The sequence below is a fragment of the Pyrus communis genome, chromosome 4, assembly GCF_963583255.1.
Source record: "Pyrus communis chromosome 4, drPyrComm1.1, whole genome shotgun sequence".
NCBI classification, from domain to species: Eukaryota; Viridiplantae; Streptophyta; class Magnoliopsida; order Rosales; family Rosaceae; genus Pyrus; species Pyrus communis.
Window position 1 is genome coordinate 4,940,184 of NC_084806.1, and position 26,688 is coordinate 4,966,871.

At 37.1% G+C, this 26,688-nt stretch overlaps 4 protein-coding genes and 1 long non-coding RNA gene across 6 annotated transcripts; all 5 read left to right on the forward strand.

Annotated features, from left to right (window-relative positions):
* Positions 1-1,573: 1,573 nt before the first annotated feature.
* LOC137732133 (uncharacterized) lies at positions 1,574-7,291 on the forward strand. Its single transcript, XM_068471433.1, has 18 exons — positions 1,574-1,764; positions 1,838-2,078; positions 3,065-3,277; positions 3,518-3,576; positions 3,684-3,821; positions 3,945-4,019; positions 4,145-4,228; positions 4,328-4,389; positions 4,516-4,585; positions 4,958-5,033; positions 5,119-5,249; positions 5,735-5,794; positions 5,922-5,996; positions 6,086-6,190; positions 6,298-6,393; positions 6,481-6,561; positions 6,637-6,738; positions 6,829-7,291. Exons 1-18 carry the CDS (start codon positions 1,723-1,725, stop codon positions 6,895-6,897), a joined length of 1,779 nt encoding a protein of 592 aa, XP_068327534.1. The 5' UTR covers positions 1,574-1,722; the 3' UTR covers positions 6,898-7,291.
* Positions 7,292-9,687: 2,396 nt separating this feature from the next.
* LOC137730673 (cypmaclein-like) lies at positions 9,688-10,771 on the forward strand. Its single transcript, XM_068469640.1, has 3 exons — positions 9,688-9,891; positions 10,011-10,053; positions 10,505-10,771. Exons 1-3 carry the CDS (start codon positions 9,796-9,798, stop codon positions 10,687-10,689), a joined length of 324 nt encoding a protein of 107 aa, XP_068325741.1. The 5' UTR covers positions 9,688-9,795; the 3' UTR covers positions 10,690-10,771.
* Positions 10,772-13,479: 2,708 nt separating this feature from the next.
* Positions 13,480-13,926, forward strand: LOC137733003 (uncharacterized). The gene is made up of 2 exons (XR_011068361.1): positions 13,480-13,579; positions 13,831-13,926. It is a non-coding gene; the product is annotated as an uncharacterized lncRNA (long non-coding RNA).
* Positions 13,927-18,629: 4,703 nt separating this feature from the next.
* On the forward strand, positions 18,630-20,321 carry LOC137732452 (UDP-glycosyltransferase 74B1-like). The gene is made up of 2 exons (XM_068471761.1): positions 18,630-19,272; positions 19,441-20,321. Exons 1-2 carry the CDS (start codon positions 18,640-18,642, stop codon positions 20,203-20,205), a joined length of 1,398 nt encoding a protein of 465 aa, XP_068327862.1. The 5' UTR covers positions 18,630-18,639; the 3' UTR covers positions 20,206-20,321.
* Positions 20,322-22,069: 1,748 nt separating this feature from the next.
* Positions 22,070-26,673, forward strand: LOC137731909 (DNA polymerase lambda). 2 transcript variants are annotated; one of them, XM_068471165.1, is made up of 13 exons: positions 22,070-22,244; positions 22,333-22,470; positions 22,589-22,904; positions 22,997-23,127; positions 23,470-23,532; positions 23,809-23,988; positions 24,074-24,127; positions 24,439-24,527; positions 24,690-24,780; positions 25,130-25,210; positions 25,415-25,482; positions 26,181-26,268; positions 26,360-26,673. In XM_068471165.1, exons 1-13 carry the CDS (start codon positions 22,134-22,136, stop codon positions 26,456-26,458), a joined length of 1,509 nt encoding a protein of 502 aa, XP_068327266.1. In that variant the 5' UTR covers positions 22,070-22,133; the 3' UTR covers positions 26,459-26,673. The 2 variants fall into 2 exon arrangements, with proteins under 2 accessions (XP_068327266.1, XP_068327267.1); XM_068471166.1 differs by having other exon boundaries at positions 22,105-22,244; positions 22,326-22,470.
* Positions 26,674-26,688: the final 15 nt, after the last annotated feature.

Consider the following 26,688-nt stretch of genomic DNA (forward strand, 5'->3'; position numbering starts at 1 on the left):
GTTTAACGACTTCCGTCAAATGGTAATAAGATGTGATACTGCACATACTATTGCCGAACCCTTTTGTTTGAAACCCCATTCCCATTATTGGGAAAATTTCAAACTGCAACTAACACTGCATTACATGAATATGGTAAACATGACACATTGTTAGGTTTAAATTAATCACATCCAACACACGGTATTGTTGAGCCCTTTTGTTAAAACGTCATACCCATTAATCTCATGGGTGACGAAAGGTTGATTTGGAAATACTTTTAAAATGACTGAAATTGCTTTTACAGAAAATAATTTTGGGTTCTAAAAGCACTTTAAGTATTTTTTCAAAATTTATTTGCACTTTTACTAAGGATTGGTTCTAAAATATTTTAATCAAAAGCGTTTCAGCAATTTTGAAAAACACTTCCAAACGAGCCCTAAAATGGAGAGAACTTCAGCAAGTTAACACATTTCAGAAGCCATTTTTGATAGAACGATGACTTACCTAGCAGAAAGATATTGACCTTTTTGGTTTTGGCTCACTACAAGAGAGTACATATATTGAAGATGAAGGGCTGAGATTGGTTGCCCGTTTCTATGGATTCGTTAATCATTAGGGAGAAATGTACAAGGCCAAAAACTGTCACCTTCTGGTTTTAGGAAGACTAATAAAAGTGATTTGAAAATTTTGAGTTTTAACGATAATGACAGAATAAAGGGTAAAGTGAATGGTATCAAGACTGACTTTTTAGTGTAAAAATGTGGTTTTTCGTTAAAATGAACAGTACCAGGAGTTTTTCATTAAAGTTCCTCATGATTTTTCAATTTTATTTTACCTGCTGTTTGATAGTGTGTCTTTTGTCGTTCTTGTTTTGTAAGTTAGTAATTAGAAGAGTAAAACTATGTATGTCAAACAATAAAATAAACAAAGCTTAGTGTTAGTCTGAGTTATTTTTCAGCTTGACGGTAATACTATGACTTAGAAATAATTTATATAAAAAGTGCTTCTGCTTATAAGCATTTTGTTTTTTTCGAAAACGCTGAAATTTTTAGTAAAACCCAAGTGCTTATGGAAATCAGTTGGAAGTGACCAAAAGAACTTCAATTTTTTTTTTTTTTTTACTGAACACCATCAAAAGCACTTATAACTAAACGCATTTAGACATGTTAAAACAGTCTCAAATATGCCATTAGATCATTGAATGGATCGATTGGTTTGTTTCAGTCATGCTACTAATCGAATGCCCAATGAAAATAACCCAAACCGCATTATCATATACAGTGTACAATCTAATTATTTATGGATCATCAAAGCATATTATCAAATATGTCATTGATATTGTTTAAAGTAGCCAATAAAATGTACACGTTATAAATGAATTATCAACATTTCTAATAATTAATAAAAACGTCATGTACAAAAAATTTATCGAGGATGCAAAATCGGACAGACCCGCTGTCAAAAATTAGAGAAATCGCAAAGGCCGAATTCTCGACTGTTCGTTTTGGGCCTGAAAGGCAAAAAGTCCAAGAAAATTAAAGAGCCGAGGCAAACGTTTTGGGAAGTGAATTGGTAGCTGATAGAGTGATCGTCGTCTGCTCGCTCGTTTGTTCGATAACAATCTCCAGAGTCCCCGCCGCTGCTTCGCTCTCTGCAACAACAACAAAACCTCCATAGCCGTATCCGTTCATACCAACAACCCTATCTCTATGCCCTTCTAACTTCCAGCTCGCTCTCACCATATGGGCTCCACTTCCGTCATCTCTCTCTGCTCTCATCCCAAGGTACTCTCTCTCTCTCTCTCTCTCTCTCTCTCTCTCTCTTACTTGAATACTAAAACTCCTATTCGGTTCTCAGATTTTACTGCGGCCCCAAAGGCCTGGGAGTGCTTTTCTGGGCTATCGTGGGCAGGGCGTGGTTTTACCTGCTATCCTACCGCGAAGGAGGAGATGCTTGGCTGTAAAAGCCGCTTCTAGGCCATCCGGTGCTCGAAGAGTGTACAGAGAATCGCAGAGCGGAGGCTCATTGTCTGTTGCTCCTGTCAAGCAGCTTGCTTCCTTTGTTGTTCCCGCCGCCTCCTTCTTGGCCGTCACTTTTGGTACTGCTTTTGCTTTCAATTCCTTTTTGTTTTACCGTCTCTTAGGCAAAAATTTAACTTGGTTGTGTTGGATAGAAATTAGAAAACTTTAACATGGTTAAAATTTGGTAGAAATTGGAAAACTTTAATTTGGTTGAATGTTGGATAGAAATTAGAAAACTTTAACATGGTTAATATGTGGTAGAAATTGGAAAACTTTAATTTGGTTGAATGTTGGATAGAAATTGGAAAACTTTAACATGGTTAAAATGTGTTAGAAATTGGACAACTTTAACATGGTTAAAATGTGTTCGAAATTGGAAAACTTTAATTTGGTTGAATGTTGGATAGAAATTGGAAAACTTTAACATGGTTAAAATGTGGTAGAAATTGGAAAACTTTAATTTGGTTGAATGTTGGATAGAAATTGGAAAACTTTAACATGGTTAAAATGTGGTAGAAATTGGAAAACTTTAACATGGTTAAAATGTGTTCGAAATGGAAAAACTTTAATTTGGTTGAATGTTGGATAGAAATTAGAAAACTTTAGCATGGTTAAAATGTGGGGTAGAAATTGGAAAACTTTAATTTGGTTGAATGTTGGGTAGAAATTTGAAAACTTTAACTTGGTTAAAATGTGGAGCAGAAATTGGAAAAATTTAATTTGGTTAAATGTTGGATAGAATTTTGAAAACTTTAACTTGGTTAAAATGTGGAGCAGAAATTGGAAAAATTTAATTTGGTTAAATGTTGGATAGAATTTTGAAAACTTTAACTTGGTTGAAAATTTGAAATGTTGGATAGAAATTAGAAAGTTGATGCATTTACTTTTAATTATTAGCAAATTTCAACTGGAAAATAGCTTTGCTTGAAGTTTTGTCTTAATGAATAGATACCTTTATGTGCTTGTGATAATTAAAGTCTTTTTTGGCCTGGCGTTGTTGTTTAGTCATTATATTTGCCTTGTCGCTCAAATTGGTGCACTAATTTATGTCTTCAGCTGACAGTTTTGTGGAAATTGGTGGAGAAAATTCTTGTTCCAAAGCGTCAGAGGACTTCATCGGTAGAGAGCAATACGCCCGCACAAGGGATGAAATGGTCTTTTGCCGCCGGTACAAATCTGTTATCGGGTCTGGGGGCAAAGATTGAAAGAGAGTCAAAGCTGAAGCTCAATGACTTTGCCAAAGAACTTAGGTCATTCAGAAGTGTTGACCTGTCAGGTAGTTGCTTAGTACTCATGAATGTAGTTTCTCTATCTTTGCAGGCATTTTGGAAAACACTAGCTAGCTAAAAGAATCACATTGTACATTATTTTCGTTTTTTCTTATTCATACTCGTTTTTATCCGGATACCAACTGCAATTGCGCTAATTCCTAGAAATCAATATTTGAAAGTTCTAATATAGTTACAAACTAAATGTAATAACTCATGCGTATTCTGGCAACACTTTGTTTTGACAGGACGTAACTTTGGAGATGAAGGGTTGTTTTTTCTTTCAGAGAGTTTGGGTTACAATCAGGTTTGAGTTCATTAGTCAAATACTAAAGCTCTCTGTTTTTGTTATCTTTTTAATTTATTAGGAAACTGTTACTGTGGACCATAATTGCGTGATTTATTGTGTTTCAGACTGCTGAAGAAGTAAGTTTTGCTGCAAATGGAATAACTGGAACTGGAATGAAAGCCTTTGATGGTGTTCTTCAATCTAACATCATGTTAAAAACTCTTAATCTTTCCGGAAACCCTATTGGAGATGAGGGAGCTAAGGTCAGTACAAATTCCTCCAGCTAACAATTTTCGCCTCACCTCAGTCACCACTTACAAGTGTATATTCTTGTGCATTCGTAAATTAGAGAGCTGATTATTTGTGTGGTGTACTATTGTTCACAGTGCCTATGTGATGTATTGGTGAATAATAATGGTATTGAAAAGCTCCAACTAAACAGTACTGACATAGGGGATGAGGTTAGATTACTTTTTCTATCCAAGCTGGTGCCCTAATGAGTACATTCATGTGCTTGCAAAAGATGGAAGAGGAAAGGTGTGTTTGTGAATGATACACTTACAATGCTGCTCACTTCACTGTGCAGGGCGCAAAGGCTATTGCCGAAATGTTGAAGAAAAATTCAAACTTACGTGTTCTCGAACTTAACAACAATATGATTGACTACTCTGTAAGGAATAGCCTCCAGATATCCTAAGATAATAGTCTTCAGTGAGTTCATTCATAGTTCAGTAACTGATTCTATTTATCATTTACAAAATGGAGGTAGGGATTTACAAGTCTTGCTGGAGCTCTTGCTGAGAATAACACAATACGAAATCTACATCTGAAGTTAGTCAAGCCCCCTTTTTTTCTCATATACTACAAACTTTAAGGTTTATATCATTATATGTACCGTTTGTTTGGCTTTGGCTTCTTTTAAAGAAATTCTTCTGACAATTTATAATTTGCTTGAAGTGGCAATTATGGTGGCGCCCTGGGGGTCAATGCTTTAGCTAAAGGACTTGAAGGGAACAAGTCTTTAAGGGTACCTGTCTCTTCACTACCACTCTTCTTTCCATTTTGCAGTGCGATAAAATTAAATTACTACTCTATGTTGATGATGACTCTGAATTTTGTATAAATTTTCAAGGTATCTTACGTCTCTGACTCTCTGTTAATTGGAAAACACAATAAGTCATACTGAGGAAGATATTCAGTGATAATAGTTCACAAAAATCTACTCTTACTACGCAATTTTAAAGATTGATGGAACCCTGTTTAGTGTTTCCAAGAAATGCTGCTCATTATTCTTCTTTTTAGCGGCCACAATGTTGCCGCATAAAAATATATGAGCTTGCAACAGAATTGATTAAGTTTTACAAAGGGCTTTGATATTAATAGCTATGATATATGGCAGGAACTTCATTTGCATGGTAATTCTATTGGAGATGAAGGAGTGAATGCTTTGATGTCAGGTTTATCATTACATAAAGGTTTGTATTTCACTATATTAATTGCCTATTTTTGGTCAGATTTTTTCGGTTTCCTGCAATTAATTTGATATGCATATTTTCTTAGGTAAACTTACACTTCTGGACATTGGCAACAACTCTTTTACTGCTAAAGGTGCTTTTCATGTTGGTGGATATATCAAAAAGACCAAAAACTTGTTATGGTTGAACCTTTACATGAACGATATAGGCGACGAGGTATACTATTTTCAAGTTGTTGATCAGTTCTGCTACCCAACTGTTTGAACTCACAATTTGTATGGTTTCCTTTTCAATTGTTAAAATGACTCAAAAGCCAATCTAGAATGTTAGGGAATTTTGTTTATTAAATAGATTATTGTGTACCCCAAAAACGTATCGACTAAGATGATTGAAGACATTAAGCATGTTTTTTTCATTTCAAGGTTATCAGCTTGCATTGAACTATCTACTGCTACAGCCATCACTGTCTGGATTTTCTGGCATTTGACAATCTTAAGATAGCGCAGAGAATTTGACCGACCGAAAAACAAAAGAAAAGAATTGAAACCTAGTTTTAGTCTTTTCCATTCTGGAACGGTACATTGTTTGTGCTAAGACATACCAAGTAACTAATCAGTACTTCAATGGCATGTTTAGAGTTTTATAACTTCAAAAAACCAAGTCAAGTTCCTTGCTGATGTGTAAATCCTGTTCATATTTAGGGAGCTGAAAAAATTGCAGATGCTTTGAAGCAAAACCGGACGATAACAACCATAGACATGGTGAGAAGAGCATGTGTCTTTGTTAGCAGCATTTTTTATTTTTTTGTATATATGTTTTTTTTATTTAAAAAAGAAAGAAAATGTCCTTAACGTGCTAGTTTAGTAAACATGGGGATCGTTCTTGCAGGGGGGAAATAACATCCATGCCAAGGGAGTCACTGCAATAGCTGAAGCATTGAAAGATAATTCTGTCATTACGTTCGTAAGTCCTTAATATTTGTCTTTAACCTTTTCTGTTCTCTATTCATTTAATTCATGAATGTAATGTCAGACACTTCTCTCCTTTCTCAGTTGGAACTCGGTTACAATCCCATGGGACCTGATGGGGTGAAGGCTTTATCAGAAGTTCTCAAATTTCATGGAAACATAGAAACCCTTAAACTTGGCTGGTGCCAGGTAATCTATAGTTTTGCACATTTGCCTTTCTATTTATAGTCTAAGATCTGAGCTTTCCGTATCCTTTTAAGAGGATCGTTTACCAATGGATTATGAGTTTTTGGCAGATTGGTGCAAAGGGTGCAGAGTTCATCGCAGATATGTTAAAATATAACACCACAATACGTGTTCTGGACTTGCGGGCAAATGGACTTCGAAATGAAGTGCGTTACTGTAGATAATAAATGTCTTCCATTCGGAACTTTATGATCGCTCAAATCTTATGTTAATTTATACGTTAACAAATGCAGGGTGCATCGTGCCTGGCTCGTAGCTTAAAAGTTGTTAATGAAGCTTTAACTTCATTAGACCTAGGGTTCAACGAAATTAGGGTATGTGTTGTTCTGTTTACCTTTTCACATGTTAGTGTTCTTTTGCACAACATTTGACGGCGGTTTTGTATTCAGGACGACGGGGCATTTGCAATTGCTCAAGCACTCAAGGCTAATGAAGATGTGACAATCACATCTCTGAACGTAGCCAGCAACTTCCTCACCAAATTTGGACAGGTATCCCTCTTGGCGTCTAAGGTCTTCGAGTTTCACCATTTGTTGCCATTTTGTTTCCGCTATATAATGATGTTTTGGATCATGCTGCAGAGTGCTTTGACAGATGCAAGAGACCATGTATATGAGATGAGTGAAAAGGAAATCAACATTTTTTTCTAGAGGGCTTTCCTCAAGCTCGAAACAACACCGTTCTCGTGGTTCATTCTTTCCCCAGGAAGCATTGGCAAGAACTCCAAAGTCCAAGCTCTTGGTTGAAGTTTTTGAGTTCTTATCAACTTCAGCTTACTGGGAACAATTGGAAATTTTGACGTTGAGAGATCTTAGTTAGCTCTTCAGAGATATAGGCATTGTTTGTTCTTAAAGGTTTTCATTTTTGTTTCTTTGAATTTTGGTGGGTGGTGGTGGGAGGTGTTGTTCATCCTTAAAAGAGTTAAAATGATTCTAAAAGCTTGTATCTGTCGAATGTACTGTTAAATATTCAGACAAGCTTTGTAATGATCTTAGGGTTGGTTTGGTATTGTTGTGCTTTGAAAAAAAATTGCTTCTACTGTGATGTGAGAATAAAAAGCTGTGAAATAAAGCAGCAAAGTATTTGGTAAACTTTTTTGTAAAAGTGCTTTTGAAAAAAAAAAGAAAAAAACAATATTATAGTGTTTGATAAACTTTTATGTAAAACAGATGTGAAAAAAGTTGGTTTTTCAAAGTTGTGTTTTGCAGCTTTGTGTTTTTTGTTTTTTTTTTCATCCAAAACTGTGAAAAAAAGCTGAAGCTGAATGTTTACCAAACATAAAAAAGCTCTTAGCTTTTTTTTATAGCCATTTTTTTTAAAATCACCTCAGTACCAAACTATGACTTAGTGTCAAAGATGGTTATTGAAAGGATGAGTAAGAGTCCTTACTCAAAGTTGTTTGTTATCGATTCAAGATATTTTGTTTTTGTGATTAAAATAGTTCATATTATAAATTACTCTATAAAGCTCGTCTATGTAAAATAAAATTAAGATTGTCTATCCATCAAAATGTATAAAAACAGATAAAATGAAATCAGATGAACATTTTGTATATTTGCTATAATAAATTAACTAAGCGATTTTAGTTTTGAACGACTTTGATCATAAGTATAAAATTTTAAAATTTAAACATTAAAATTTTTGAATAAGAGTACCTGCTCATTCTTAATAGTCAAGCATTATTCGTAGGAAAATATTTGGCTTCTCACCGCATCAATTCATTTTCAATGTAATCGTCATTACTTGTTGACAGTGTACCGAACCCATGAAAGTTATCCCCCACTATCAATGTCATCTTATTACATGTAAGCGGTGAACAGGTTTCGTGGCTATCTTTGGAGACAACATTCATGTCGTGGCATCTGGACCTGGTTTTTATAATACTACCATAGAGTCATGGACCATAGAAACCAATGTGTCACCGCCTGCCTTTTACTTGAGCTTACTCTGCAGCCTCTCCTTCCCCTTGGAAATATAAAACTTGGACGACGCACCGGTTCAGTTCCCGTGCCAACCCATGACCCGCATTATTTTATAGAGGAAAATGACGAGTAGGAAATGATTTACGGTTATTGTGCCGTTCCGTTTTTAATAAAACAATGACACGTATAAATTTTGTAAAACATAACATTGAACTATTAAAATAAAATGTTACCTGGTAATCATTGTTCTATGTAAGTTTTTTTTTTTTTTTTTCCTCTTTCTCTAAAAAAAGAGTGAAAATGTGAATAACACCCTTGAAAATATGTCGTGAACAGAAAAAATGCAGGAATTTTGTGCGGTTCGTTTAGTATGAAGAAGCCGAGGGCTTCCTCCAGCTCAACATGAGATTAATACTGCAGTGTACCAAGAGCTGCCATGTTGCAAGATGTCACGCTTACATTATTACAAATCAATCCCGCACTATCGTATGAGAAAAAGTTAGATATGTAATAATGCATATTAACTTGAGATATCTTCACAATTTTATTCGAACGTGTATCGATTTTTCTTCCATGCCTATAACGAGGACAAAGAAAGTGACGTCTCATTCTCTTGATATCAATCCATCCAACTGGAACTGAGCTGTCCTGTGCTGAATACGAGATGAGATTACCAGTATTATTTGTCAATAGCTTGGCTTCTTCAGTATACTTTCCAACCGACTCATTCATTCATGTGCATGCATGCACAGATATTCCCTCCCTTGCCATGACCAAACCATGCCCCTTCTTATCCCATCCCATGCGTCGTGGTTGGTGCTCATGGAAATGGAATGGGCGTTTCATCGATTTCCTTTTACCCATGTATTTATCGAAATACATCAGTTTCGCACACAATTCTTTATATTTCTTGCATTTACGTTCAATAAACGATCGATGATTAAGAAACAAAATAACACGTTTAAGCATAACAAAAAAATGTGTGCGAAAATTATTTATTTTTTTCCCGAGTTAATATCCCACGTAGTAACGTCTGTGTGCATGCCATACATATTACATACTGAAACTGGTTTGCATGTGTATATAAGGCCAACCCAAAAGTTTTTTGAAAAATCATATGTACATTAAGATATGAGTAAATATCTAATTTGGCGTTTACCAAAATTTAAACTCCAAACTTTTCACTTCCAAACTTGATGAGACGCACCAAACCTCTACATGCGAATGATTCATCAAGCAAGAAGCTAGCTGGATGCCACGTATGCCAAAGAACTGAAGTTGAATTAAAATGGAGTTTTGTTTTGTCCACTGGCAAATTAGAAATTTCGACGAATATTTTTGTCGCCTAATGCTGTGTACTACCAGAGTGCGTGGTCCGTCCGTCGTGGTTCAGACACCGATACAGCGTCGTACTTAGTTCAAGACGTGCAGAACAAGACATGGGCGCATGCAAATACGGTACAAGAGACATGGTCAATAAGGTAACTTTACTACGTCAAAAAAGGACTATATAAACAAAGGGGCAGCTCTCTGTCTTTGTAGTTCAAGACTTTAGCTTTCAGAAAACACTAGTTTTGACTGCTGATAGAGTAAACTGTTATAAGTAGATACATATTGCTACGGAAAATGGAGTCACGCTTGCTTCTTGTTGTGGTGGTTTTGTTCTTCTGCATGGCGGTGGTTTCATCCGAACATTCTACCATTGAAGACCATGAAACGCAGGTTAACTAATTACTCACCACCCACTAGTCACGACTGCTTTTGTTTTTTTTTCTCTTTGGGTTCTTTTTTCTGAATTTCTGCAAATATTTCTTACCAGTTTTACTTTCTGTTTATTGCAGGCGGTGGTGAAAGGAGCAAACAGAAGGCTTTTACCATTCCTGAGTAGGCATGCCTGGCCTTGTCATTTGCTTTCAAAATTCCGATCCTTCTATATTGATACATGTAGTTAATTAAATTAAAACTAATGACTTGATTTTTTTACTTTAGAATCGATATTTTATTTTAGAAATGACTTCTGAACAGGATGATTATGTTTGTTTTGTATCTCTAAAATCTTTTTTGGATTGAATGATCCAAACGAGAACAGTACTTAAGTCTGCTGAGAGCCTGAGGAGAAAATTAAAGTGCATGCAAATCACTTTATTTTATTTTGAACTACTCTAAACTATGCGGGAAGGCATATTCAAACATGAAGAGAGCACATCTGCTATAACCAACGTGGATATAAACCACTTTTTGTGCATGACTTACTCAATTGATTTAGCACATACTGCAACCGTTAATTAGTGTTAATTAATAGGGTTCGCATGAGTGTGCTTGTTTTAATTTGCAGACTGTGAAGGGTTGTGCAATCAGAGGTGCAGTAAGCACTCGAGGCCAAACGTGTGCACAAGGGCATGTGGTACCTGCTGCATGAGGTGCAAATGTGTTCCTCCCGGCACCGCTGGCAACAGAGAAGCCTGCGGGACCTGCTACACTGATATGACTACTCACCACAACCACCTCAAGTGCCCTTAATTATCACAAATTATGAATTACCTCCTTAAGTAATCAGAAATCACGGGAAGCGAGAAATGCTCAAATGGAAATAAATAAATTTCAGCAGAACTCATATGCTGTATGATGTTTTTGTATATGTATTTCGTTATATATAATATATAAAAAATATATATATATATATATCTGGATTTTAAATTTTCTATCGATGTTAATTGTGTAATTTGTACGTAGTTGTGCCGACTCCCATGTCATTTGTTCTAGATTCTAAATCACAACGCAGAGTTCTATTTTTCGGTGTCCTCTGACGTTGTGCAAACTGGGAACTCCACATTGTAAATCTTCATTCAATGCGCGCCGCCCCCACCCCCACCCCCCCCCCCCCCCCCCACCAAAAACAAACAAAGAACCACTTGAAGACAGCAATGAAACATGATTTAAACGTTCTTAACGATTTGAGTTGCAAATCTTAAGGTTAATAAGGATGCATGTGAGACGCAACTCTCTCGTCTAAATCACAACGCAGAGTTCTATTTTTCGGTGTCCTCTGACGTTGTGCAAACTGGGAACTCCACATTGTAAATCTTCCATTCAATGCGCGCCGCCCCCACCCCCACCCCCCCCCCCCCCCCCAAAACAAACAAAGAACCACTTGAAGACAGCAATGAAACATGATTTAAACGTTCTTAACGATTTGAGTTGCAAATCTTAAGGTTAATAAGGATGCATGTGAGACGCAACTCTCTCGCCTATAATTTATTGGACTAAGAAATAACAAATCAATAAATTCATCAACCTAATCATTACCCCATGGTTAAAAATGGGAAATAGTTTTTACACCTATTTTCTCCTATTCTATGTTCTTAATTATCACTACAAGAAAAATGGCCTATGGATACAAAATTGAGGACACAATTAATTATTTTGTGGGTAACTAACCAATTTTACACACAAAAAAATTGTATTTGTTTCCTTTGCATAAAGGCACTAATTAATGTGCCCATTCTTCTACAAATTTGGCACAAATATTTTTTCAAGACATCATTATAAAAATAATGGACTCAAATTATCATTTGTGCCAACTTTTTACTTCTAAAGACACAATTATTTATTTTTTATTATTTTTCAAATACTTAAGGCCCACACATACCCCACTTTCTCTGCATTTCTGTCTCTCTCAGTTAACCCAGCCACACCCCACTTTCCTCCTTAACCCACCCACACGCCACACCCCACTTCCCTCTCTCGCCCTTTAACCCCTCCCTCTGTCTCTCTACCCAAATTCTCTCTATCTCAACCAAACAAAATCTATGCATCTCTCTCTACCACTCTCACTTCTCTCAGATCTGAGATTTTCTTTCGTTTTTCTCTTGGAAAAACACCTGTACATCAGATTTGAGAAACACCAACGCCTCCGCATCTCTCTCTATCTCAATCGATCCGTCTCTCCCTCTCGTTGCATCTCACGCTCAGATCCCAACTGTCTGTCGTTTGAGACAGAACTTGAAGAAATGCAAGAGAAGCTTCAGGCAACGAGGCTTTAGAAGGAGAAACCGAGAAGCTCCTTAAGAAGGAGGAGATCTTGAAGTTCAAGAAGGAAGAGCTCCAAACAAAGGGCCAAGAGCAAGACAAGCTTCAGATGGAGTTGAAGAAGCTGCAGGACTTCAAACTCGTCGAGTCGGTTAAGTCTGAGATCGGATCTAAGATTCTGAGGAAGCACCATCGTCTTCACTATTCCTCAGATCAATGCCATAAGGAGGTAGTTGTTTTATATTTTTCCTAATTCGCAATCAAGTTTTCCTTTTTTTTGTTTACTTTTTCAAATTTATCGTAATTTTTTGGGATTCCACAGTATTTGGAGGCAAAGGGGTTTAGATGGTTTAGGGGTTCGTTTTTGACCTTTGATACCTTGTGATCGATCAACTGGAATTTCAAAATTGGATAGTCTGTATTTTTGTTAGCTAGCTGTAGAGTTGTATGATAAGCTTGGAGGTATTTGAGCTCATCTCAGTTAAATTTATACAATTATGTCCTATAATTTTTTAAGTTTTGAAAACCTGAGAGAAACAGAGTTCATTACCCTGTGGTTTTTCACGTGGGATGTAACCCTACCTCTATACTTCTGCAATTTTAAAACATTATCTTATTATGACTTTAAAGTTTTTGTTAATTAATTCTTTTTAATCAAATAGTATTGGCATTAGTTTCCTTTCCATATTTCTAGTGTTCTAGAATTTTTAGTTTGTGTGTAATGTTTGAATTGATTGTATTAAAATTGGTTGTGATTTTTTCTTTCTTTTGTATTACAGTACAACAAAGACATAATCTAATCTATAAAGTTGTTTGTTTACATTCTTTGATCAAGAGCTGCTAATCAGTTATTAAAACAACTTTATATTGTTGGGTATTTAAGGACTTATCATTGTCGTGATCATCAGTACCTATATGGCTATCTAGCTTGTGGCCTTGCTGGTCTCTTTACCGGTATGGCTATCAGCATTGTCGATGATGTTGGTGTTAGGTAATATCTCTCTTTCTCTTGGAAAGGATTGGCCTTGCTCTTGCTAAGGGTGTAGATATCATATCTCTTCAATTGTTTCTTAATTTATTTTTTGCACTTGCTCCTTTGATCAATTATTTAGCTACATATATCAGAGTCATGATATGATGTGCATTTTCAGGTGAACATTTTCAGTATTATTTTAGATAGTATACAATACCAAATAATGTATTGAAATTTGATATTCTGAACTGAATTCGTCAGATTGTAAATCAGCATGAAGCTACAAGTAGCAACATTGTCAGGCTTTAATCTTCAAACACTTGGAATTGGTGGCTTAGGTGCTGAGTTTGCAGATATATTTCGAAGAGCTTTTGTATCCCATGTTTTCCCTCCTCACGTGACAAATAAGTAAGATAACTGATTCTTCTAGTTGCGCTGATATCTTTTTGGTATAACTTTATACCACACTCCTTTTTGGAAAGACATTGAACCATGTCGAATCATGATTTAACACATCATTTTGATGCTAGTACATTATTTTAACAAAGCTATTTGAGCATGTCTGAATGATTTTGGATATGCAACTTATCCTTAGAGATAAGTTAGCTATTATCTGCATTGGTGATTGATGAGATTTCTGTTTTTGTGAACTGTGCTAGATTGTTAATGGCCCTGAAGTTTTGAGCAAGTTGGTGAAACTAAGAAAAATGTTAGGAATCTATTTGCTGATGCTGAGAATGATCAAAGGGCTCACGGTAAGGGAAATATATACATGTCAAGTGCACTTAGGCTGGTTTTTCAATAATTTCTAATCTCATTATGTCCTTAATTCCCCTGGAGACCAGAGTGGTTTGCATGCGATAATCTTTGATGAAATGGATGCTATTTGTAAGGTATAAATATTTCCTAGTCTATGCTTTTTACTAAGATTCTTATTCAACTACGATTTATTTTCAATTCAGAAAAAGTTGTGGGACTCTCAGGTTAAGCAAGAGAATGTGGTTAAGTGAGCTTCATTGCACGAAGAACTTGGGTCCATCGGCTGCAGTGTTGTGGGGGAGGATAGGATTCTGAAGGACTTGGTTGTAAATATCTAAAATACGTGTATATTGTGGGATTTGTTGATTTAAAAGAAAATTCAATTTTTCTACATTAATAATTTTTTTTTTTAAATAGAACCTATTGGGCACGATTTGAAAATTGTGCGCATATGATCATGTCACCTGACAATCTGACATGGTTGTCAGAATTAAGACACAAATAGGCTGTTATTTGTGCTGAACTCTTTGAGCACAAATAGCGATATTGTGTGCTATCAGCAATGGTGACGCCCATAGAGGGCACAGACATAAAGATAGTAGCTGCACTGTTGCTATTGGTCTATGAGCACAATTGTTGGTGCTTTTTGATCTCAAAGGGCACAGATAATTTATTGTGTGCAGTGCTCATTTTTTTTGTAGTGTATTTTGTTTGATTTTCATTTAATAGTATAAAATAATTAAGAATGTGCAAGGGTAACTCCAGCCCTACCCAATTGCTAAGGCAATTGCACAATTCATTCCCCCCAAAACCCAAAAAACCTTCTCTAGCCCAAAAGGTCGGGCGGTTTGTGGAACTAACCTTTTTGAACCAAGCAGTGACGGAATCAAGATTTCATGTGAAAGAAGACCTCTCACATACATAGGTAATTTAAACTCAGAACATGAGAAATTAAAGTAATTTGCATAAAAATTGACTAACCTAAATTTAATAAAGAGAACTAAAAATCTTGCAAAACCCTAGAAATTCGAATATAAAATAAAGAGTAATCAAGAAATTTTTAAAAATATAAGTTAAAGTCACAGAAAAGTTAATAGAATAAGGAAGAGAAATGAAAACTGCACTGCAGTAAGAAGGATGAAGGGAAATCTTGCTGTGTGTGCACCCAGGTTTATTTCACGACAGGTTAACTTCAGGATGACATCAGCCGTGTGGCTAGCCTCATTTTCGTTGCCAATGGTGGATTCAATCTAGCATTGCATAGATCAGTGATGTTGACAAAGCTGAGATTAACCGAGGCGTAAGTGGCCAATGGTCTAGTAGAGAGTGTGGTGAGGACGGAGCCGTCAGGGATTTTATGAAGTTTTGGGGGTCGTAGTAGTCATGGAGGACGTGGAGGCTGAGGGTGTTTATGATGAGGGAGAGGGGTATTTGACGACGAAGGTGGAGATGGCAGCGTTGTTGAGGACGAGATGGCATCGTTATTTTTAAATGTTAAATTTGTAAGAAGGATGAAGTTCAAGAGTGTGATCCAAGTGAGGAAGTTATCAATGGTTAAAACAAAGCCACTTGTCAAAAGATTAAATAGGTTGTTATACATATAGTTGGTTAGTTAGAATCTGGTGCTTTGGTTAGAGGGAGTTAGTTGATATAAGGTGGTATTTAAAGAGGATTACTTGCTCTGCAAGTTTGGTATTGAAAACTTCTATATAAGTGAACAATGTAAATCGTATAGTTTCCTAATGAAGAAAAAACACTTTTACTGATACAACTTTCTCTCATTTCCTTCATCTCTTTTTATCTTAAAAGTTATTATTGTAGCTATCTTAACATGGTATCATCGTCGGCCGATCAGGTGTTTCCGCTCAACCTCTAAAGCATTTCTTTCTCTTCTCTACCCTCTAATTTGCATCTTTCTGTGATTTTTGGCGTCGGAAAACATACCGGTCACTCAAAAAGTTGGTTTCTTCTCGTCTGCCCACCAACTGTTCAATCAAAAGTCTCAATAAAAAATTCTTCGCGAAATCTGCAAAATGGTAACTGCAACTCAGCTACAAATTGTTCAGTCGCCGATTACCAGTCTTCTCTCCACCGTCACCACTTCTGTTACTGTAAAGCTTGATGATTCAAACTATCTTACTTGGAGCATTCAGGTTTGATTGCTTCTGGAAAGTCATGGAATTATGGGATTTATTGATAGTTCAAGAAAGTGCCCACCAAGGTTCAACGACAACTCTGACATTGAAGGGGTTGAAAATGATGACTACCTGGTATGGAAAATGCATGATCGTGCACTAATGCGGTTGCTCATCGCCACATTATCAACCACTGCTATTTATGATAAAAACTAATCGCACGATGTATAATAAATAGACACAATTTATGAATCTTTAGGATCCGCACTAAAAGAATCCGGAGAGGAAACTGTTGGCTGCAAGAGGTGCAAATGTGTTCCTCCCGGCATCGCTGGCAACATAGAAGCCTGCGGGACCTGCTACTGATATGACTAGTATGTTGTATGATGTTTTTGTTTCGTTATAGTTTGGATTTTAAATTTTCTGTTGATGTTACACCTATTTTCTCCATATCTATATTCTTGCTTTTTTTAAATTTTTTATCAAACGATAAATTTTGTTAGATTAGTCACGGACGGAGTTTGACCCACACCGTCATACAAGAACTCAACATATTTCCACCACTGTTGTAAAATGACAGTTGCACTTCTATATTCTTGTTTATTAACTTTACATTGTTTGATTTTCATTGATTTTTTTTTAATTTGATAGTGAAAAATATTTTAAAATCCAAAACCCAAAAATCCATTTCCAGCTCACTCCAAAAGGTCGGTCAGTTTGTGGGCTTCCGAACCAAGCCATCGGGCCATTTCTGTCCGTGTGTGCAGCCGAGGTCTATTTGACATCAGGTTGGCGTTAGCATGTTGCCATCCATGTTTTCGTTGTCAATCGAGGATATTCAATCGCAGCATTGTACATATCTGAACTCAGATTCCATATTCGCATTATTGTCGTTCAATCGAATTAGACCCCTTTACTTTCACCTTTCCGTCATTTGAACGGCGTACATTCCCTTCCTTATCTGAACATAATCTCCTCCGCACAAAAAGCAAAGTGTTGTTCACATTTTAAATTGGAGGCAGATTGTCTGCCTCCTGTTTGGGTATCCTTTTCATCCCTTACTATTTTGTGCGATTACGGTTAAATCACGTCAACATTTTATATTGATTTTTTTATAGAGATAATAAGATAAAAAACAATTAAAATATAAAATGTTGACGTAACTTAACCGTGATCGTACAAATAAAAAAAGATGAGAATGACACCTAAACAAGACGGCAGACAATCTGCCTCCTTTTAAATTTCAATGTTTCCATCGCGGTCACAAAACAAGGGCGGGAAAAAGAGAGAGAATTAAAGCCGGTCCCCTGATTTATTATGTTTCCCACCTCGTATGCTTCTGTAGGGACGACTGGGCCGCATCTTTTTTATGCTTCTACACTATGTCATGAGTGCAACAGGAGTATGCTATTTTACGACGGACAATAATGAAAAAGCGTTGTCTAGAAAAATAGAATAAATTAATTATAATCTAAAGATTCTAACATATTTATTAACATAACTCTGATTCTCAATAAATAAAACTCTGATGGCCGATAAAAATCTTATGAAATTAACGTTTTAACCATCTAATAAAAGCTGAACATAAATATAAAAACATAAGCAATAATGTAATTTCATATAAAACAAATTTTGTTGTTTTTTAAAGCATCATCCATATATGATTATAACATAATTTTAATATTTAAAAAAAAAAAAAAAATTCTCCCTTCTCTTTCTATGCTCCTCTCTCCTTTCATTTTTTTTTTATTAAAAGTCACATAGTACTACGGTCTAGGGTATTCCTCTGCACTTGTAAGTGTGAGATCTTAGGTTCAATTTTTTGTCAAAGACAAGTTTGAACCACATTATTACTAGCTCATTATGAGGCTAAGCCCACCCCCTCACTTAGTATAGATAATATCGTTTGTTCAAAAAAAATAAAAAAAAGTTTCACACACTTTGTGTGGCATATAGTAGTCACCATTAAAATAAGAACTTAAAAAAGAAGTAAAATAAAACAAAAAAAGTTTGAAAAAAAAAATCCCTCGTGCCCCATTCCCTGCCCTTTCCCAAAACTTCATCATAGACTTGACAAATTTTTACACGACCCGTTAACTCAGCACGAAACAACACGAAAATAACAGATTCGAGTCAACATGTTAATAACTCGTTAACAAATCGGGTTGCCAACATGATAAGATATCGTCAGATCTATACAATAGGCATGATAATTTTATGCATGACTTGTTAACCTAACATGAAATAACACGACCTGTTAACGAATCATGTTGTTATCGGATCACCTGTTAAAAATTCGTTAAGATAACGAGTTTGATATGACACAATACATTGAGATTACATGCATGATATATGTTTATCAGGTCTACCCATCACCATCCCCTTAAAAATTCAAGGGGGTATTGATTTAAACAAGGCATACAGACTTACGTATTTATGCCAACCACGGAATCAAAATTATACAGTCGAACCTCGTGCTAATTAATACTGACCACACAACAACTTCCGTTCTCAACCCGACATCATCTGAATGCTCATCTTCCCATCATTTTCTTGCCAAAAAGCTGCGAAGAAATGGAGAGGAAGGTTCATGTTGTCGTGCTTCCATATCCAAGCCAAGGCCACATCAACCCTCTGCTCCAGTTTGCAAAACGCCTTGCCTCCAAAGGCATCAAGGCCACGTTGGCAACCACCACTTACACTCTCAACTCCATTCGTGTCCAAAACGTTGGCGTCGAGCCCATCTCTGATGGGTTCGACGAGGCCGGCTTTGCTCAAGCCGCAGATGAGGACACTTTCCTTCAGTCATTCAAAATCAATGGCTCAAGAACCCTATCTCAGCTCCTCCAAAAGTATGAAAGCTCCGATTTCCCTGTCAGCTGTATTGTGTGCGATTCATTTTTGCCGTGGGCTCTTGACGTGGCCAAGAAACATGGCGTCTATGGAGCCTCATTCTTTACCAACTCGGCGACTGTGTGCGTCATTTTTTCGCACATTCATCGCGGTTTGATTTCACTGCCGTGTAAGCTCGAGGACATGCCCTTGTTGGTTCCTGGCCTGCCTCCGCTCAACTTACGTGACCTGCCTAGCTTTCTTAAGAAGCCAGATAGTCACCCGGCTTACTTGAAGATGAAGCTGAATCAGTATCCTAACTTGGACAAGGCTGATTGGATCTTTGCAAACACCTTCGAAGCACTCGAAAGCGAGGTACACAAATACTAGATAAATTAACTTATGTTTCTTGTCAAACGATTATGTTATATTATCATCCTGCCAATTTTTATCGTTTTATCACTACCGGAAAACATACGCATGTTTTCTCGTCATACTATCAACTTTGCGTGCAAGTATTGATTTTATGTTAAAAAATGAAAGGCTGCGCGAGGAATATCAGAGCTCTGGCCGGTGAAGTTGATTGGCCCCATGGTGCCTTCAGCGTATTTGGATGGGAAGATTAAGGGGGATAGAGGATATGGAGCAAGCCTATGGAAGCCTCTCGGCGAAGAATGCGCCAAATGGTTAGAAGAAAAGCTACCCAAATCGGTCGTGTATGTTTCCTTCGGAAGCATGGTGTCTTTGAGCGCGAAGCAGATGGAGGAGTTGGCACTGGGATTGAAAGAAAGCGGACTGCATTTCCTGTGGGTGATAAGAGAATCAGAACGCAGTAAGCTGTGCGATGGAATTGTCAACTCGGCAAAGGAACAGGGTTTGATTGTGACATGGTGCAACCAGCTGGAAGCGCTGGCACATGAAGCAGTTGGGTGCTTCGTGACTCATTGCGGTTGGAATTCGATACTTGAAGGGCTCAGCCTTGGGGTGCCGATGGTGGCTATACCGCAGTGGGCAGATCAGCTGACTAATGCTAAGTTTGTGGAGGAGATATGGGAGGTTGGAGTGAGAGCTAAGGAAGACGAGGACGGGGTCGTGAGGAAAGAAGAGTTTGTCGGGTGCTTGAAGGGAGTAATGGAGGGAGAGAGAAGCAAAGACATTAAGAAGAATTCGAGTAAATGGAGGGAGACGGCTAAGAAAGAATTTAGTGAAGGGGGGAGCTCTAACAAGAGCATTGGTGATTTTGTAGAGCATCTGAGGCTTGCTAATAAGAATGGAGAAGCAAAGGAGTTTATGAACGGCACAGATTAAACTAGTTTATGCTTCTTCCGAGCTTATTTTCTTATTGATCATGAGATTCACTCGTCAATATCATTGTTGTAAAAAGTTTAAAATCTATGAATATGAATTGCGTGTGCTTCTTTTTACATCAGTTTCGTCGCAACCTAGCTTTCTTATGCTATAACATCCTCATCAACATCTACGAGTGTGATTTTTCGGCAGACATACTACAAGTATAAAAATATAATCAGTCCCATCCCTTATATCATAACAAATATGTACTCAAATCATAATGAAGTTATTTAAGATGCAAGTTCTATTCTACTAACCTTGCCGGTCTTAAGCGAGAACGCTCTCCACATTAGCTGATGAATCCTTGATTCTTCGCAAGGCAGCTGTAAAAACAAGAATGATAGAATCAAGCCCCATATGTAATAACCAATCTGTTTCAAATTGTGAGTTTTATAATTGCCACAGGCAGATCCGTTCCCCTGCCCGACGAACTGCGGCAACCAGGTCACGGTTAGATTCTGTATACATGCTAGACACAAGTCCATACTGACCAGCTCTGGCTGTGCGACCAACCCTGTGTATAAAGTCCACGGCGGAAGTAGCATAACCCGCCTGAAATGAGTAATTGATGCCAAGAGTTTCATGCTAATAAATACCCGATGAATACTTGAAACAGTATAAAAAACTCAGACACACCTGGATAACGTGTGATACATTTGGAATGTCAACGCCACGTGCGGCAGAATCAGTGCATGCAAAAATGCCACCTTTCTCTTGAAAATCAACCAATGTCTTTGCACGGTCCTCCAAGGAGCAATCTTTATGGTATTGGTAACATTCCATTCCAGCTCTCTTCAATATCTTTGCTACCGATTCCACAGCCTCAACAGTATTTGCAAACACCATTGTTCGGCACTGACCAGAAGCTGATGTCGTCTCAATTCCATGTTTCACAGCCCTTATAAGTTCATCCACCTGAGTATCAAAAGTAACTCCAAATGAGTATTTTTGGATAACGTGTGATACATTTTGGTCCGTTGGATCATTCGTTAATCAAATGAGTACTTTTGGAGGAGCAGGATTATCTCCCTTTGTATTTTTATCTCCTTCTCATCCCTTCTCTCACAATTTTTGTTTTGTTTTGCTCTCTATATAAAAAAATCAATACAAAATGTTAACGTGGTTTAACCATAGCTATTTAAATAAGAGGGAAGGAAGTGGGAGAGATATTATAGTTTGTACTCAAATGAAGGAACATGTTTGTTCCTTATTATTGCCCTTGAGTCTTTTTGAGTTTCACTAACACATTATTATTAGACCCGGCAATTTTTTACCTGATTTGTTAATCTGATACGAAACGATACGAAAATAACGAGTTTCAGGTCAATTTGTTAAAGAGTGGGGTCTTTCTCGGGTAAACTGTTAACGAGTGAGGTCGTTATTGAGTACACCGTTAACCTCTTTGGTTGTTATCGAATCATTCATTAAAAACACGATAAGATATCGTTGCCAAATCTAGACATGAGGTATGCCAATTTCTTGAATGATTTGTAAACCTGACACGAAACTACAGACTCATTAACAAATCAGGTTTATTGGGTCACATGTCAAGAACTTGTTAAAATAACAGATTTAACACGATACGACCCATTAAGATAACAAATATGATAAAAAAAATGGCACGAAGACAAAAAACACCATCCTGGCTTAATTCACCTGATTGCCACCCATCAAAAACGAAGAAATGGTGTTTGATTGCCAAATGTCTTCTCCGTGACACGTGTCCTCCAACGATCAGGATTATATGCTATGGATAGCGGTTGCACGTAAAGTTCTTAGATAACGACCGCATCCAATCCCATAGAAGTGAAAACTGTAAAATTCCCGACGGCTTTTATTGTAGAAGCCCTGGAAACAGCCAGAATAAACGTGACCAAGTCAAAGTAATGGCGCCAAAGGCAACCAGAAATCAAAGTCCGCCGTCCGATCCTCAGGGAATGTTCGCCGGAATGGTCGTCTTCTTAGTCGAAAACGGCGTTCAGAGTCGCCGTTTACAGGTCTGAAACTCACAGCTTCTCCACTCCATAACCCATGTTTTTTTTTTTCTTACTTTATGTTTTGAGAAATTGGTACATAAGATTTCAGATTTGGAAGCAAAAATTGGTCCAAATGGGGGCCTCCATTGAGGAACACTTAACGAAAAAGGTCACTCACATACTTGCTATGAGCGCAAAAGCCCTCTTAGAACGAGTGGGCAGTGAGAAATTGGCTAATTTCAAAGGAGTGAGTAATTATTCACCGTTTCTTCTAGTCTTTGTAATTAATTTTCAATTGGGTACTTTTGAAAAGTGTAATGCATTATAATAATTCTTCAAAGTTCCAAACTTTGGGTGGTTTGTAGAGTGTTTTAGTTTATCAGTGGCTTGAGGACAGCTTGAGCTCAGGAAAATTGGTGTCTGAGGATTTGTACCCTGTAAAATTGGAAGCAGAAAAGTCTTCCAGTGATTATGTTTCGAGCGATGACGAAATACCAAAACCGAAAAAGAGAAGATCATCTTCTCCTGGTGATGAGTTGGTTCAGACCTCAATACCCAAAACCCACGAAGCCCCAAATAAGGATCAGGTTGCAGCATTGGAATCAACCGTGCCCTACAGCCCACCTGATTTAAATAGGAACATAACCGAGATTTTCGGGAAACTTATCAATATATATAGAGGTGGGGCTTATGTAACATCTATTTGTTTGCTTTGCATTTTGGTTCTTCAGGATTCTGATGTTGTGTGGTTGTTTCATGTGTTGAAATTAAAGCCTTGGGTGATGACCGAAGATCATTTAGCTATTACAAGGCTATAGCGGTTATAGAGAAGTTACCTTTCAAGATTCAAAGTATGGACCAAGTTAAAGACCTACCCAACATTGGAAAGTCAATGCAAGATCATGTAAGTCAATGTGCATGATATAGGTTTGTATGAGGACGATGTATTAGCTTAATTTCAATCTTTGAATATGTTTGTGCAAAGTACATGTCACTAGGTGTCTTTTGTGAAGCTGTGAGCCTTCTGAAGTATGGTTAATGTTTCCATCACAAACGGATTGTTAGGGTGAGAAATTGTTTTCAGTTACTTAAATTGTGATCGGTTTTGAGTCTAAGTGACAGACAAAGTAAGTCTTCAACTTCAATCTTCCTATTCTGAGAATATGCAGATTACTTCTCTGTGTGGAATGGTGAGTTTTTTTAGTTTGTCCACTTGATAACAGAAGCTGTTGATCTGTGATTGCAGATTCAGGAGATCGTGACTACTGGGAAGTTATCCAAGTTGGAGCACTTTGAAACAGATGAAAAGGTGTTGGAAAGATCCTCAGTAAATTTATGATTTCAGTATTATGCTGCTAATTTGAAATCTGAACTCTTATGTCATATAAATTGTAAATACACTACTTCACTTATGATTTATGTTTATGGGTGTGTACGTGTGTAATACACATACATGTATATATGATAAGGAGATGTTATATCTTATCTATATCAAACGCAATATTTGAGCTAATTCTGAGTCCACAACTTCATTTCGTTATTGTATTGACGGTTCTGGTTTCTCCTTTCGGTTAATGGATTGCAGGTACGAACAATCGCCTTATTTGAGGAAATTTGGGGTGTTGGTCCAGCTACCGCACTGAAATTATACGAGAAAGGATACCGCACATTAGATGATTTGAAGAATGAAGATTCATTAACTAAATCACAGAGGTTGGGGTTAAAATATTATGATGATATCAAACAGAGGATCCCACGTCACGAGGTCTAATTATAATGATGTTTCCTGATTTCTATGCTGACTTGAGTTCTTTTTACCCACAAAAATTGGTGCTTTTTATATTCAATAGGCTGAAGAGATGGAGCGCCTTCTACAGAAAGCCGGAGAGGAAGTTTTGCCTGGGGTAAGCATAATTGTGTGTAAGCATAATTACGTTTGATTCAACTACTATGTGAGGCAACAAAGAACTGGTGTAATAGAGAGAATGAACTTAACTTCAGTTTGCATATTTACGCTGGTGTTAAACAGCTGCCATATTGTGGAATTGATTGAGCCAAATGAATCTATGCTTTTATAATCCCTTATTTAGGTACGACTGTTATGTGGATCAATATAACATCCATTGACGCATTCCTTAAAAGCATTAGTCTTGCACACAATTACAGCATTGGCTTCCATTCTAGTTTGTGGCCTTAAGTTTTGTACTACACGTAGGTGGTCATTGTATGTGGAGGCTCGTACAGACGTGGGAAAGCTTCTTGTGGGGATCTGGATGTTGTAATTACGCATCCAGATGGAATGAGGTATGAAAGCCGTAATTTCTCATCCCTTTATTTTCTTTGCACTAAGAAATACTGATATGCATATTTCTTAAGATCATAATGTAGTTGTTTTCTTACTATACTAGTCAAGTTCCTGGTTTTAATTTTGGAAAGTTTGACGTACTTTGATCTGTGTTTTCACAGTCATAAAGGCTTTTTACCAAAGTATGTAAAGCATTTAAAGGATATGAAGTTCTTAAGGGAGGATTTGGTTTTCAGTACCCATAGTGAGGAGGTAACATGATTCTTTTCTCTGTTTATGCGTTTCTTTTCACGACTTTTGCAACGTACATATGTCAGTGTTACAGACACGGGGTTACAAACTGAATTCAGGTTTCCACCTACTAGTTGAGTGGTGGTAACTGTAAGAAGCATTTGGTTTGTGTCGAGTCAAATGCTGCAAAAAGTATTTATACATGTCTTGGTTGTTTTAATATAGAATCATCTGACTTCAGAAAGCATAGCCAATGTAATGTCTGCATAACCCTAATGTGTTTCTTGGTTTATTATTCCATGTTATTATAATGCACTTTCCGTGGTTTATAATTGCTTGCATTAACTTCTTTATTCAATAACGTGAGCAGGGTACTGATTCAGGCGTCGACACATATTTCGGGCTTTGCACATATCCTGGACGAGAGCTGCGGCATCGCATAGATCTTAAGGTTTTTGTTGGTGATTTATTTCATGTTTATTACTAGAAACATTTAGCAGCAGTTATTTTTTCTCCAAATTTTATCGCCTTACGGTAATATAGGCACTCAAATCACATATTCGTACACTTACACTATTGTAGTATATCCCTCCTCTTGGGGCATAACGGCCTGCTTTGGGTGATTGTTTTTATACTACATGCTTTGCTTTTATAGGTCTACCCACGGGAAATATATGCGTTTGGACTAATAGCTTGGACAGGGAATGATGTATTGAATCGGAGGTTTGTTTACTTTATTGACTTCTACACTATGTTAAGCATAGTTTCTCATATTTGAAGCATGCTCAAATTAGAGGGAAGAAGAAACATTGTTGATTAGTTAGTCTCGTAGTTCAATAAACAGAATGTTCAGGACTCATTGACGCCCATGTTTTCGAGAACATTCTTCGTATCATTTCTCTCATACCCGTTGGGCAGTATTTGTTAGAATCCGAGCTATATCACTACACAACCAAGTCTAACAAGATTTGAAAGAAATATTTTGAAAGGTTTGAAGATGAAATCAGAGAGAGAAGAAACACACAGAGCACAGCTCTTGAACAACTATCATTGTATTTCTTGCAGAGCACTATAGCTCGAAGAGTCACTTAACTGATAAGAGAGAGAGAGAGACATATCCTCAATTCAATCTCTACCAACCATTACAACCTATCTTAAGATCAAGACACTTGTCAAGTGATAAGCCCTATGAGACTTAATCAACACACCACAGTTTTACACAATAGCTCAGCCTATAAGCTGAGACATAACACACATAACAATCTTATAACATTTTCTAATCAGCTCAACAACTTACATACTAACAGTATTTGTATACAATTATCATTTGAATCCTTGTTTTCTGATGTGCCATATTAGGGTAATTGTCACTCGCACATATGCTAAGCCAAAATTTTTGTAAATCCTATCTATGAATGCAGGTTGAGATTACTAGCTGAATCTAAAGGATTCCGGCTTGATGACACAGGGCTGTTTCCAGCCACGCAGGGCTCTTCTGGCAGTAAACGGGTAAAGGCCTGTTGTTTTTGGGATCTTTCGACCACACTTTGTATCTCTTTCACGGTTCGCTTAGTGCCTGCTTGTATCATTTCCGTTTCAGGGAGCGAGGGCTAGCGCAAGCTTGAAGTTTGATACAGAAAAGGAGGTGTTTGATTTCCTCGGGTTTCCTTGGCTTCAACCGCAAGAGAGAAATCTGTGAAATGTGTAAATGTTTTGTATGAGTTGTTTATTCCTGTGGACATAGGATCCCTTGTAAATCATGTGGCTCTTTTGTTTTCTCTTATTTATTTTGGAAAGCCAAATGCGCAGCGTTAAGTCTCCCAAAAAAAAAAAAAAAAAACATTTGTACTCGCATGTTATTGAAAAAATCCAACTAGGTTCTATGAGCCGCCGCGTTACGGAATATGAATAATACTCGGCTACTTAAAG